At 33.5% G+C, this 14,599-nt stretch overlaps 1 protein-coding gene across 1 annotated transcript; it reads right to left on the bottom strand.

Moving 5' to 3' along the window:
• Positions 1 to 242: 242 nt before the first annotated feature.
• LOC114390802 (chromo domain-containing protein LHP1-like) lies at positions 243 to 8,803 on the bottom strand. The gene is made up of 6 exons (XM_028351683.1): positions 8,106 to 8,803; positions 7,522 to 7,547; positions 7,200 to 7,286; positions 6,184 to 6,939; positions 931 to 991; positions 243 to 630 (listed from the first exon to the last, which is right to left on the bottom strand). Exons 1-6 carry the CDS (start codon positions 8,472 to 8,474, stop codon positions 583 to 585), a joined length of 1,347 nt encoding a protein of 448 aa, XP_028207484.1. The 5' UTR covers positions 8,475 to 8,803; the 3' UTR covers positions 243 to 582.
• Between the last annotated feature and the right edge of the window lie 5,796 nt (positions 8,804 to 14,599).

Here is a 14,599-nt window from a genome sequence, read left to right as displayed (position 1 = left end):
GCTTAAACTTGGATTAATAGGAAATCCAAAACCAAAATAACTTCTGAATACTGAGTCCTATATATAAAATAAATTAAAACTTTCCAACCAAATTTGCATCTCATGTAGGAACAAAACTGGGTGAAACATAGCACTTCATCCAAAAAAATTTACACGCACCTTAACAGTTAATTGTGGATTTTCCTTTAGAATCATGTCAATCAATCAACCAATCAGTATTCAAATTATAATAGGCAAACAAATCGCTCAGAAATAGCCAAGAACTTCCATAAAAATTTACAATAATCCAAAATAGTTTTTCATTCTTGACTAACTCCTAAGAAACTATTGTCTATCCTCGTGTGTTTGAGGCATTCAAATATATAGTTATTTATGCCATCAGCATGCATCAGTCAGTATATAGCCACACTGACAACCACTTGTTAAAATCATACCTACGTGTAACTAACAAACAATGCATTTCTTACCCTTTACTATCTTCTGCATCTATAAAAGTAAGACATTCTTCAACAAAACTACTAACTAAGCACAATCGTGTGAACCTAACTACAAACTCAAAAGCACCTTCTATTCTCTGTTTGGTCACAATGTAGGGCTGTAGCGAAGATGCTGCTCATAGAAATTGATCAGCTGCAACATATGAAAAATATTAGGGTATAGGTGAAAAGAGGCCATAGCAACATTTTAATGAGGCATTGAGGAAATAATTAAGGAGTTTACGAAATTTTTGGTCCCTCATCTTTGTGGATTTTCGTTTAGTTCCTGATAAAATTTACATCAAGGACCAAAAGCAGAACGAAAAAAATTGAGGGACTAAAAACAGATTAAAAAAATTTAAGGACTAAAAACAGAAATCCTCAAAAGATGAGGGACCAAAAAGATAATACACCCAATAATTAAATGTAATAATGTGAAGGTATAGGGTACTACAAGAAGTGGATTAAATGCTTTTAGATACTTGTTGTCAACCATCACTTCTGTTCCATCAGACCTAAAAAGTTGACAAGATAGGCATTAGGAAGCATGTTGTATGAATACTAAATAATTCAGCTCAGAGAAATTAGAATGCACTCATAGAATAGACCTGCAAAGTCTTGATATAAATAAATGAGTTGTAAAGGATACACATTTAGGAACAAAATTGAATAATGAAAATGAAATCCTAGGCTCTCCAAATCAAGTGATATAAGCCAAAAGCAAACAGAATAAGCACATTTGCTCGATGACCTTGAATAAACTTATGTGGCAGTTAGAGTCTTTTTTTATCAGCAAAATAAAAGTATTATATATATATATATATATATATATATATAATTAAAACAGTACCAGAGGTACTAATACAAAAGGGATATACAATCCTTATATCTAGACACCAGAGATGAATGGTATATTGGTATTCTAGATACTAGGAGAACATCTAGTTTGTGCTATTTGTATCACCCATTACATAAAACCCTGTCTAATATTACTAGACCATTGATTTAGGTGGGTTGTGAAGTCTTTCTCAAAATGTCTAAGCCAAGTCCAGGTCAAGAAAATAGCTTCTTCAAACAATCGAAGTTATACACAATGGTATTCTAGATATTAGGAGAAAATTGCTTCCTTTGTTGCTCTCCTATACACAATCCAAGTTATTTATTAGCTTAAAATTTTCAATACAGATTAATCCTCACCATGGTAGTTGAATCGGGATCAAATCATGAATCGAATTGTATTGTTGATTGTAAGATTCATGGTCAATAATAAAACATAGCATATGCAACTAACAAAAACATATTAAAGCACATATTCATGACCAGTAACTAAAAAAACATAAGTCTAGGAGCATGAGATGCATGAGTTCTATTAAATCTGAGTTTGTGAAGCCTTTATTTTAGTAGAATGGAAACAAAGCAATTAAATAGCTAAATAGAGTACTTGCATTAAATGAGTAAAAAACAAATAAGTAGTGCAGTAGTCAAATAAGATAAGTTCAGGAGTGTTCTTTCAATTTGTTTTCATTTAATAATTTAGGTTTATTTGACTTAAATTTTTTCATGAGAATTGGTGAAAGAAAAAATAATGAATCCTTGAATCTTGTTAATCATAAGATTCACATTATTCATTCATGCATCGTAAGATACAAAGTCTTTTAAGATTCTGATAACTATGATCCTCACCTAACTGTAATGATTTTCCTCCTCTTCAGATGCTTTCAAAATTATAAAAAATGGCAGGCGGGAACATCCTTCAAAAATATTGTAGGCTTACATATATGTGAAAACATTCAAAACTTGCTTTAAATAAAGGAATCAAGGGCCTAAAGCAATAAAGGAATAAAGTGATATAATCCTTTCCTGCCCATATATTTCTTCTCCGGACATTCTACCTCAGTGAGTCACTAAAGGAATCAAGTGTCTAAAGCAAAAATAATATAACAACTTCATTTTGGTTAATTGAAATCATATGTAAAGATACCAATTTTAAAATGAAAACACTATTCTTAATCAACACATTTCCTTTCTGAAATTTAGCCTCTCACTCTAAATTGAGAGGATAAACATATATACAAAGAAAAATGCATGACTAGTTCTGAAGATCATAGCTGTCAATTGTGCGCAATAAGGCTGCAATCGCAGTAGCCAAACAGAGCAACAACCTACCGCTCCTCAAAGAACAATCACAGAACGACTGGCCATCACAGCACATTTCATGGCCATTTTCACAGCCAACCTCTTGTGCCTCGCCTGCCTGACAAGGGAGCTTAAGCAGGAAGCTTCTGTTGTTTAACACCTCTCTTGTGCCTCTGTTATCCGATTTCCAACAAGGCAACCTTGGCTTTGCACCTTACGGTGAGTATTCTGGCGAGTCAAAGGTGTTATGCAGACATCTAGTCAAAGAGGCTAATAATTAATGGGTGTGGGTGTTGATAAAACCCCAAACAATGATGTTCTAGGGGTAAAATGGATTCTTGAAGCATATATCATGATAGGGCATTGCTATAGTGCACTAATTAACACTGCTATTTTGGCCGTTATTGCAGCCGCTCTGGCTACTATTAAAAAACGACTCCACTATCCTGGTATTGACTACTAAATTTGATGCCCTAGTTAAAAAAGTAATTAAATGGATCATACCCAATAGACAAAGGTAGAGAAAGACCATAGAAAACCTAATGAAAATATGTATAAAGAGATCTTAATTTTGGCCTTTCCAAAAACTAAGTTTTTTATGAAATGGGACGGCATCATTTAATCCATGTAGGTTGCCAATCCTACCTAGAGACCAAGAACAGCTTATTTCTATTGCTATAGGCTATAAACATTTACATGAATCCTGTGGAACCCAAAGTTATGCCCAAGGTTTTAAAAAACAGTCCACGAATGAAATCCCAATTGCAACATTAAAGTTTAGACACTTTGTGACTGCATCACAACTACAATTGTGGTCACATCTATGGAATGACAGAAGGAATGAGATCTAGTAGATGGAAATGGTGGTGGATGGCACTGACATGGACCATTTGGAAGCATAGGAATAATATTATCTTCTCAAATGGCTCACTAAATGTTAATGGAATTCTAGATGACGCAATTTTCCTACTATGGACGTGGCTTACAAATTTGGAGAAGGGATTTAATATGCACTACAACTACTGGTCTTCTAACATCAGAGCAGGGTTCCTAAATATAACAGGATAGAATAGCAGTGCAAGTTTCTGTATTATTTAAATGTTTTTCCAGATTGGCCAAACTATGTTAAGCTCAATTCTGGATTGATACTTGTACTGTTAGTACCTCTGGTACTCAATTAATATATATTATTAAGTTTGCTGACCAAAAAAAAAAACAATTGTGGTCACATTTATCCACAATTTAAAACCCTTGGTTCTGCCTTCTATCATAGTTAATTTTATACTTAAAATACAATTCAAAATTACATTTAAATATATAATCATGCTTTAATAGTAAGAAGTACCAAAGAACATATTTGTGTCTTTGTCTTGAGAATATTTCATCATCCTCTTGAATTTATGTACTCAGTATTTTTCTATCTAATAATATTTCTTTGCTGGCAAGCCTAGACTTGGCTTAATAAGAGAATAACATAGTATATTGACCTAGTGGGAGCTCACTTAAGGCTATGGGTATCATGATTATAAAACAACATTAGCTAGCCTTACACTACACCCTTGGTAAGGGGAGATCCCTTCGCTAAACCTTGAAAATGCTAAGTGGCAAGTCGAATGAGCGTAACTCCATACTCTGACAAAAGCAACACACTAGTTTCGTGGTAAGCTTATTGGACACTTTTACTGGTAAAGTCGCGAGTTCGAGCCCCTTCAATCTCGATCTAGGATCTGATGAATCAATCAATTCATCTATGTACAAGGGGCTTAGGATCTAATTCCCAATAGGAGGATACTTCTTTCGTTTCACATTCCTTATCGAACAAATCAAGGAATCAAATGACAATAACTAGAACCAACTGATGGAAGAGTGGCACATGTAGGTTGATAAATCAGTGGTATCACCATATTAAGCATATTAAGTAAGGATTCAAAGATATACCATACAGGCCTGGCTTTTGCTGATTGCCCATTGCCTGTCAAACAAAGTAGAAATTTCTTTCTTTCCCAAGAGCACATAACATTTTTTATGATACACAATTAACTTAACAAAGTTACCCCCATAGAGTACTTTTCAGATTCAGCCTACCCTTTCTCTCTAACTCCGATTTGCTTTCTTTGCTACACCTATTCTTTCTTCCTCTAATCAATTCGAAAAAATTCAATGCCAATTGCTCTACTCTAATTCATAGGTTTTTTAATTGTATTGATTCCGGGATCTATCATAGCATATATAAAAAAATTAAAACAAATCATCCCTTAGCACAAGTACTAAGTCAGCAAGCTATGTTTATTTCTACTTTTTTATAAGAAAAAAATCACCCATCCAATATTGAATGATCGAGCACTCAAATGCTATTGTGAGTCTTGATACATGGTATATTAAGTCCTTTCCGCAACTCCTAATTTGATTCCCCATCAGCCCATCCAATCTAATTCACAACTCAGTTGGTATATACTAGTAGGGTAGTAAAATAGGAATTTGAAACCAAAAAGCCCTTCCTGGATCCTAGGAGCTAGGATTTTTAGTCCTTTTTGAACAACCTTTTGATCCCAAGATTTTCAACCCCTTACATTTGTATTTTTGAATCTCACAATTGAGCCTTACTACCTAAGTTGATCCAATTGTCAACAAGTGAACAACACTTCCTGGCAATGCCTTAGGGAATCTCAAAAATTGAAGATTAGTATAAAACTAGAGTCATCTCCTTTTTGCAAGGGAATCTTCTTTGGTTGATTATTTGGCTTCGAAATATGCATTCCAAAACCTACTTTGCTCTCTTATACCCATTTGCCTAAACTCCAGTGATCTAGCTTTGGCTTATTCCATTACCGCTAAACTCGACTCTTCTCTTTATATAAATCCTTATTCTTTCCTTTTGTGACTTCTTTATTTGAACGACTCCTTTCCATACCGATGATGTTGATTATAGATATTTTCTTCCCTAGTTTCACTACGGGACTACTTTCCTTGCTTACTAGTGCTTAGCCAGAGGTGGTGTACTAAAGCAGAGCTTTGACCTTACCCTAATACTAGGTTATTTCCTTCATCAAACCAATTCTCAATCAAGCTAACTACAATACAAGTCATGAGCAATAGTGAACCCAAGATGGATAGGCTTGACTTTCTATATCAATCAAATAAGTACATGTTTTATCAAATATGCTTCAACCACTCAATAAATTTCAAGCTACATTAACATTCTTTCTATATCAATCATATAAGTACATGTTTTATCAATTAAAATATAAGTAAATGATGTTGCATTGCAAATATTTGTGGCTGGCCTCATTTATTAACCAAAAGCTCAATCAATTTAGTCTCTACAAAATATAATAAAAAACAGTTATGACTTATAAGGACTAAAATTTCATGGACCAAAAAAAAAATCATTATTGAAGAGTGTGGACATTCACGACCAGAGCTAACACTTTTCCATTTCTAAACTGACAAGCAGTATCACAGAAGAAAGATATCTTAAAAATAAACATGACTAAAAATCAATTAATCTTAGCAAACATATTATGAAAACTAATGCACAATGAAATTTATTGTTAATAGCAGAGTAACTTACTTTGAAGCCACAAAGGTTACTAAAACATCCTGCATTCCACTGGCTACTGAAGCTGAATAGCCTACTGGCTTTACAATGTTTACAATATTGCTAGCAGGTCTGGCATGATTAGTATTGCCACCACTACCAGCATCTCTTGTTCGTTCTGGCTCAGCTGTACCAACAGGCATGCTAACTGGATTTTCCGCATTAGCAGGCTCATTAGCATATAGTTCTTTCTTGAACCTCTTTACGGAACCACATTTTCTCCTTTTGGATCCCCGGCAGCGGTCACTTTCACTTGTTTCCATGCAAGCCCCCTTTGATTTAGCATCCATTTGACCATTACTGCCAGAAGGCCCAGAACCCTTAGCTTCTGGAATCCGTATTGCAAGCCTGTCTGCATCATTCCCATTAGAAGTCATAGCTTTAAGCTCACTAAGCACAGGATCATAATCATTTTCCTCATTCCTTTTAATATTTTGTTCTGAACCATTTGCAGACCTGTTAGCATTACTGGGTGTGGCTTTTCTAAGACTGCTGCCTTCAGCACCATTTCCCACATCATCAGAAAACAGCACAGTGTGAGGGAAGGCGGGAATATCTGGAAGGCTAGGATCATTAAGAGGAGGAGCAGACTGTGTATGGTTCTCAGCTGTACTAGTTGAAAAACGCCGAAGGCTGTAAGGAGTTGTCGAACGCTCCAGCCGCTTCTTGGGTTGAGTATGATGCACTACATGCTTGCGTTTGCGCTTACGATGTTTTCCGGACTTCAAGCTTCAAAACCACAAAAAAATAAAATAAAAATAATTAGTGATCAGACAATTTTCACAATTTAGACATATAAATCCAAGTATCCAACTAGTTTCAGGTAATTACAGTCTTTTTACCTCTGCTTATAAGCAACACGAAATCACAGCAAAACAGAACATAAATACAAAATATAATCGGAATATATGCCTTTTCACATCCTTACTCGTAATATAACACAAGGTCCAAAGAAAATGTAAGAATTTTATGGAACAGAAAGGGAATACCTCTCCTCAAAAGCTTCAACAACATCAGGAACAGACTCTAGATTTTCCAGAGGCTCCCAAGTGTTGGCTGTCTCGGGCCACCCATTCCTTCAGTGATAAACAAACAAACAAATCAGCAAAAATACATACATAAAGTTTTCACACTAGGCCATTTTCCCTTTGAGTAATGATATCCATACATTCACACACTCATCCAACCCATTCGCACCCCATTTTCTTCCTATCTCCTTATTTTTCACCACACCATTTGTCACATCTTTATCTTTACAACCCAATCCAGAAAATAAGAACAAAAGACAAATGAGCAAAAGGGGTTACTCACCATTTGATTAAGTATTGCACCTCACCCTGTTATTTGCAACATTTGAAATCCATATTGTCATAAAGGAGAAGCCAAAAAACAAAAAACAAGTCAGGCCATGGAAGAAGAACATCAGCAACAACAAAGTACTATCCCACTATCAGAAATCGATTCCATGAATCACACATCGTCGATCAGAAACAGGGTACCCTCATTAGAGCAAAAAAAAAAAAACTTGGAAAAACATCCCCTTTCCAGATAAAACTAGACCAAAAACATAACTTGAAAAAACCAATATTGCCATTACAGATAAAATAATTTAAAAATATAAACAGACACAACACAACAAGGAAAAAACATAACCCTCAATCACCAAAGAAAAGGAAAAACAGCAAAAAGCCTATGGGGAGGTTGGCTACATGAATGACACCACGTCATCCGGACACTAGGCATCCTCCATTGGAGCAAAAAATAACTAGGAATAAAAAATCCCCATTACAGATAAAATAATTAAAAAAAACAGACACAACACAAAACAAGGAAAACACATAACCCTCGACATAACCAAGAACCACGAAAGAAGAGGAAAAGAGGGAACTTTTTACCTTGCGCAACCTCTTACGACGTATGGCTTCAACTTCAAAGAAATTTTCACCAAGAGCAGGAAAACCTTGTTGTCCCCCAGCAACAGCACCACCATTTTCTTCTTCATATTCTTCCTCTCCCTCGGCATAATCTTCTTCGTCTTCTCCTCCTTCATCACCCTCCACGTGGTGGGGTTCTTCTTCCTGTTCTTCAGTATTCCGCAACTGGGTACCCTCGTTTCCCTCAAAGTTTTGAACTTTCACACCCCCGACATCTCCAACACCCAAATCAGCATCATCAGAAGGAGCAGAAGCAGCAGCAACAACAACAACAACATCGTTCGGAGCCTCCGAGGTAGAAGCCTTTCTCTTCCCACCACCACCCTTCATTGCAGCAGCAGCAGCAACAACAACAACAACAACAACAACAACAAACAAAAACGCAACAAGAATCGAAAAGGAGCAACCCTGAAAGAAACTATGTTCTTTTTTTCTTCTCTTTCTCCCTATATCTGTTTTGTTTTTTGTTTTTTTTCTTAGCACAACAGAAACAGCTTCAGCTTCAGAGCGGAGGAAGCAACAAATCAAAAGTTGTGTCCATTCTCTCCGAGAGTCTGAGGTGATGAGTTGTCCATCTATACCGAAAAGTGTGATCCATCGCTCCGGTTTTTTATTTAACGCTTTTCTCCATTCGCCCCTTTTTCCCTTTTTTGTTAAGATTTTTTGCCTTTTCTATTTTTTTTATTTTGTGAAAAAAAAAATCAGTTTTGGATTTTGGTTTGGAGGGGTTTGTAATTTTGTTTCCCTCCCTGCCCCGCCAACTCTTTTTCCACAATGTTTCTTTGGGTTTTGGGTTTTGCTTTTTCTTTTTTATTTTTTTCCTTTATGTTGCATACCAATTAGGTTATTACTCACAATATTCACTTAGTTATTTTTAGGGGTGGGAATAAGCCAGACTGGTCTACAAGGATCTATGACCTGGCCTACATAGAGTCTAGTCTAAACTAGCCTATTTAATTAAAAGGTTAGGCTCATACTTTTTTAAAAGTCTATTAAATTAAATAGATCAAGCTTAGGTTTATTAAAAAGTCTTATAAGCCTGATAGGCCGGCCTATATATATATATATATATATATATATATATATATATTATTTTTTGGGTACCAATATATAATATTATTTTTTGGATACAATTAATTTTTTTTTAAACTATCAGACTTTGATTACACATTATTGCTTCATAACTTCTATTCCTATAATCAAGTAAGGTTTTAATTACAATTTAGGTATGAGTCATGTGCCATTTTATATTCCTCATTATTTTTATTGACTTTCCTTTTTCTTTAACCTACGTTCCTACTCCATGAAATATTAAATATTTATTGTAAATGAGGCTTTTAAAAAGACTATCAGGTCAGGCCAGACTTTTAAAAAGGTCAGGCCGAGCCAAAATAAAAGTCTTTAATAGGCTAGAGGCCTCAAATATTCATCATAGGTTAGACTTAGGTCTTTCAAAGCCTGGTCTGGTCTAGCCTATTCCCACCCCTAGTTATTTTCTTGATGTGTATATTCATCTTAGATATAATAATGTATGTTTTAACATATTATTTAATTATTAATTTAAATTTACTAAGATTGATGATATTACATTAAACACGTTTTTTAAAAAACAAAAAATGAGCCCTACTTTATATGCAAAGGAAATTTTAATAATTTTATTACAATTTAATTACCTGTTTAGTTCTTATAGTTTTCAAACTTATTCATTTTAGTATCTATAGTTAATAAGCGGGTTTTTTAGTCCTTGTAGTTTATCATTTAATTTCCAACAGGTCCCTACCGATAAAATTATTTAACACCGTTAAATTATTGTTGCCGATCGTCCTTCTCCGGAGCTCTCATTCTTTCGGGAGACCCCCGCCTTGCAACGGATACTTGTTGTGCTATGTCTCAAACAGAAAATCCCGTCATCCAGTGTGTCGTCTAAACTTTCCTCTTCATTTCTCGCCTTTGCATGTGTTGGAGAGGTCGACGGTGATGTCGATTTTGCAGCGGGCGCTAGCGGTAAGGGTGGGGATGGAAGTGCAATATCTGTTGCTAAGCGGGAGCCTCCCGGAACAGAGGGAGCTCCGGGGAAGGATGGTCGGCAACAATAATTTAACGGTGTTAAACAATTTTAACGATAGGGACTTGTCGGAAATTAAATGATAAACTACAAGGACTAAAAAAGTCACTTATTAACTATAGAGACTAAAATGGACAAGTATGGAAACTATAGGGACTAAATGGGTAATTAAACATTTTCTTACTATTGTTTTGTAAATAAAGCATTAAATAAACATATATATTTAATGTATTGAATATGTTACAAATATGTAAGTATTAAATACGTAGAATTTCATTTTGTGTTATAAATAAGGTATTAAATGAATATATATATATATATATATATATATATATATATATATATATATTTAATTTTGTAAAAATATTAAAAATATTTGACTATTAAATACATAGACGGAATGAGAAAAGAGCTGTTGTAAGTTCTAAAGTAATAAGTAGTGTGAAAATCCTCAATGGTCAATAGTCTTATTCAACTCAAGGTGAATAGAATGAATAAGGAAAACATTCAATGTTTTTTTATTTAACAATCAAAAATATTGACTTAAAAAAATAATTAAATTTTTTTAATAGAAGTTATAAGAAAATTTAAAGAATTACTCTATATATTTTTACATGTAGATATGTTTTTAATCCTTTACAATTTTTAATTTCAATTTTTGTCCTTTAAAAATTTATTCTCATTTTTTGTTTCTCTAATTTAGAAAAACAACTCTAGTTCTTGTTCATAAAGTAATTTTTTTTCATTCTATACATGTTATTAAATTATACTGCCTCCGATCTTATATATAAAAACAATTACTTAAATTATCAAGATTAATAAAAATGATTAAAATAGTTCATTTGTCATGAATTTTAATTTTATTTTAAAGACTACATGTGACATTAAATAATTTAAGAGGTGTTTATTTTTTGCTTAAATGCAATTTTTGTCTATTTATTTTTCAAAATTCATAATTTTTATCCCCTTAATTTAAAATAGAGACATTTACTTCCCCTAGTTTTTAAAATCCTTAATTTTAGTCCTATATTTTAAAATAAAGACATTTTGTATCTTACTTTTGTAAAATATGCAATTTTAATCATTTCATCAAACTGAAAGTTTGCTAAGAGATTATCATTGACTATGGTGTAGATTAAACAAATTATCTCATGTTGCATCCCTAAATTTAGACCACAACAAATTAATTTCTTATATTTCAACGCTTTTTGAATTTGGTGAAAGGACCAAAATGGTATATTTTACAAAATTGGGGAGAAAATGTCGCTACTTTAACATAGAATAACTAAAATTGTGGGATTTAAAAACTTAGAGAATTAAATATTTCTATTTCAAAATAAAAGGACCAAAATTACATATTTTTAAAAATAGGGGCACCAAAATTCCATTTAAACCTTTGTTTTTTAAAAGATTTTTTCAACCAATGAGTGTATTTTGTTTTGTTGATAACTTTAATGGGAAAATGAGTGTATATGATTAATAGACCTCATTATTAAAAGGTGAATAAAATGAATAAAGAAAATATGCAATGCCTTTTCTATTTAACAATTAAAAACATTGACTAAAAAAATTAAAAACTTTTTTAAAAAATAAGTTATAAGAAAAATTAAAGAATTACTCTATATATTTTTGCATGTGAATATGTTTTAAACCCTTTAAAATAGTCTAATTTCAATTTTTTTCCTTCAAAAATTTATTATGTAACATCCCAAAATTCAATTATGGAAATTTAGAGATATTAATAGTAATAATAACTTAGCAAGGAAATAATTATAACTGTTAGAGTTATAATAAATTAGGATTAAAAGAAAAATAAGAAAGAATGAGGAAAGGACTCATTTTAGTATAAGGTAGAGAACGTTAGCAAAAGTCAACAAGGTCAACCATAGACTACTAGGGTCAATGGGAAGGCATTGATTTTGGTCAACTTATTAATGGCATATTGGTAAATATGACCAAAACTTATTAAAAAGAGAGTTTAATTAATAAGAAGACTTAGTTAGAGTTAGAATTAATAGTTAAAAGGGAGTTAAGGTTAGTATTAAGTATCGTGAAGCTTAATAAGGGGTTTGATTAAGACACCTAACCTAATTGGGTTGTAATCCAAGTGAGATTAAGACCCACTACATAAGGCAACACAACCCTAGATAGCCCTAGGGTGTGCTTGGTTTTTGAGAAAAAAGGGGGGAAGTGTTCTCATTTTCTCTCTTGCTTGGGGCCTATGTTGTGAGGATTGAAGGAGTTTTTTTGTGAAGTTTAGAGGTAATTTCTTGAGGGAAACTCTGTAATTTTAGTTGTCCTTTCCATTTCTAAGTTAAAATTCTCATTATCTTCTCCCAAACATGTCTCGTGTGTTTATAGACTCATTGGATAGAAGCAAGTGTGCTAGTGCTATTTCTCTTAGCAATTTCGAAATCCTACTTCAAGGTATAAGGGGTTTTCTTCTTTTTCAAATGCTTATTGTGTGTTAATTGTTGGGCCCCAAGTTGGGAGTCACAAATAATGATTTAGGGACTTAGAAAATTGAATGGCTAAGTGGTTGAGTGACATAAATGATGCATACAAGTTGTTTGATAATTTGCTATAGTGACATGTCTCACGAAACTTGGTATTGGGAATTATTGGGGCTTCATGTGATGAAACTAAATTTATATTATGAAATTAGAAATTTTGGGCTATAAAATGTAATTTTTGAATAAGAGATTAAAATACTATAAAATGTGCAAAATGACCCTTGTGTTGAATGTCCTATTGTGACTTTTGTTGCTTGTTTGCTAAATCGGGAATGATATGGAAATAATTTGTGAATGTGGTGACCATGTGTGGAAAATAGACATGTTAAAATTTAAAACCGGGGTTACTCTTATTTTAATTCATTGTGTAGCTTAGGAAACTAATTAAAATAGGAAGAAGCATCTGCAAAGGACTCTGTTCTTATTCTACCGAAACGTGTTGGTAAAATTGTTAATTCTCTCTGTGTAGTGATCCTCTAGTAATGCGTGAACCTAATTTTGAAAATAGATTCATAGAGATTTCTATATAGACATGTTTCATAAGAATCGACTGAGAAAAGGGGGAGTCATTGATTTTATAAAACAGTGTGATGTAAGCTCCATTGGAGCTTGTAGGCCTAGGATCTTCTTCATCAATGGATTCCTTTGCTTCTTGGAAGATAAATGGCAGCGGAATGAAGAAGGAAGAGAGAGAGGAGACGCCACTTCAAGGAGAAGATGAGTCTAGAAGAAGCTCATCACCATAGGAGGCCATGGATAAGAGCTTGGAGGAAGAAGGAGATGAATGAAGGGAGAGGGAGAGAAGAGCACGAAATTTTGTGCTCTAAAAGAGCTCTGAAATCTGAAGTTAATATTCAAATGATCAAAGTTGAAAAAAATGCACACACATGATCTCTATTTATAGCCTAAGTGTCACACAAAATTGGAGGGAAATTTGAATTTCAATTCAAATTTCACTTGAATTTGAAATTGAATTTGTGGAGCCAAACTTTGGAGCCAAAATTTCACTAAATATGATTAGTGAATTTTAGTTATGGTTCAGCCCACTAATCCAAGATCAATTCCAAGATTCTTCACTAAGTGTGCTTAGGTGTCATCATGAGGCATGTAAAGCATGAAGGACATGCACAAAGTGTGACTATATGATGTGACAATTGGGTGTAGTAAGCAAATGCTCACCTCCCCCTCTAAAATTTAATTGGATTGGGCTTCTACTAATTCAATTAAATTTATTTCCAACCACACACATCAAATATTCACTTAGTGCATGTGAAATTACAAAACTACCCCTAATACAAAAACTAGTCTAGGTGCCCTAAAATACAAGGGCTGAAAAATCCTATATTTCTAGGGTACCCTACCTACAATATGGAGCCCTAAATACAAGGATCAAATATAATGACATCCTAGTCTAATATGTACAAAGAGAATTGGACCCAAACTTGGCCCGTGGGCTCAGAAATCTACCCTGAGGTTCATGAGAATCCTAGGGCCTTCTTCAGCAGCTCTAGCCTAATCCTCTTAGAGCCTCTTGCTCATGGCTCTAGTGATTGGTCCCTTCCTAGGGAGGATTGCATCACAGTGTTACAATGTTGTAAGAAAACAAGGTATGTGGTATTGTGTGGTTTATTTTTTAATTATGTAGATTTCTTATTGTGCATTGTGATACTATTCCATGAATTAGACTTATAGGGCTTGTTTATTAATGTTAAGAGATACTGAAATTATGAAGAGAAGTTGATATGAAATTTATTAAGGGAAGTGATAAATTATGAAGAGTTTGTGAATGATAATTATTAGTAGTTAACATATCTTCGAGTACTTGTTTACTTATTGATATAATCTTTACAATTGAATATTGTATTTAAGAGAATTAC

Source organism: Glycine soja, chromosome 16 (genome assembly GCF_004193775.1).
Source record: "Glycine soja cultivar W05 chromosome 16, ASM419377v2, whole genome shotgun sequence".
Taxonomy (NCBI): domain Eukaryota; kingdom Viridiplantae; phylum Streptophyta; class Magnoliopsida; order Fabales; family Fabaceae; genus Glycine; species Glycine soja.
Note: the sequence above shows the minus strand (reverse complement) of the source record. Positions and strands in the feature narration are given on the sequence as shown.

Excerpts from the sequence above, each read along its gene's own strand:
- LOC114390802 (XM_028351683.1), bottom strand. The coding sequence starts at position 8,474 with ATGAAGGGTGGTGGTGGGAAGAGAAAGGCTTCTACCTCGGAGGCTCCG. Across the intron at positions 7,548-8,105 it reads GTCGTAAGAGGTTGCGCAAG|GGTGAGGTGCAATACTTAAT; the intron begins GTAAAAAGTTCC and ends TGCAAATAACAG. Across the intron at positions 6,940-7,199 it reads GTTGAAGCTTTTGAGGAGAG|CTTGAAGTCCGGAAAACATC; the intron begins GTATTCCCTTTC and ends GTGGTTTTGAAG.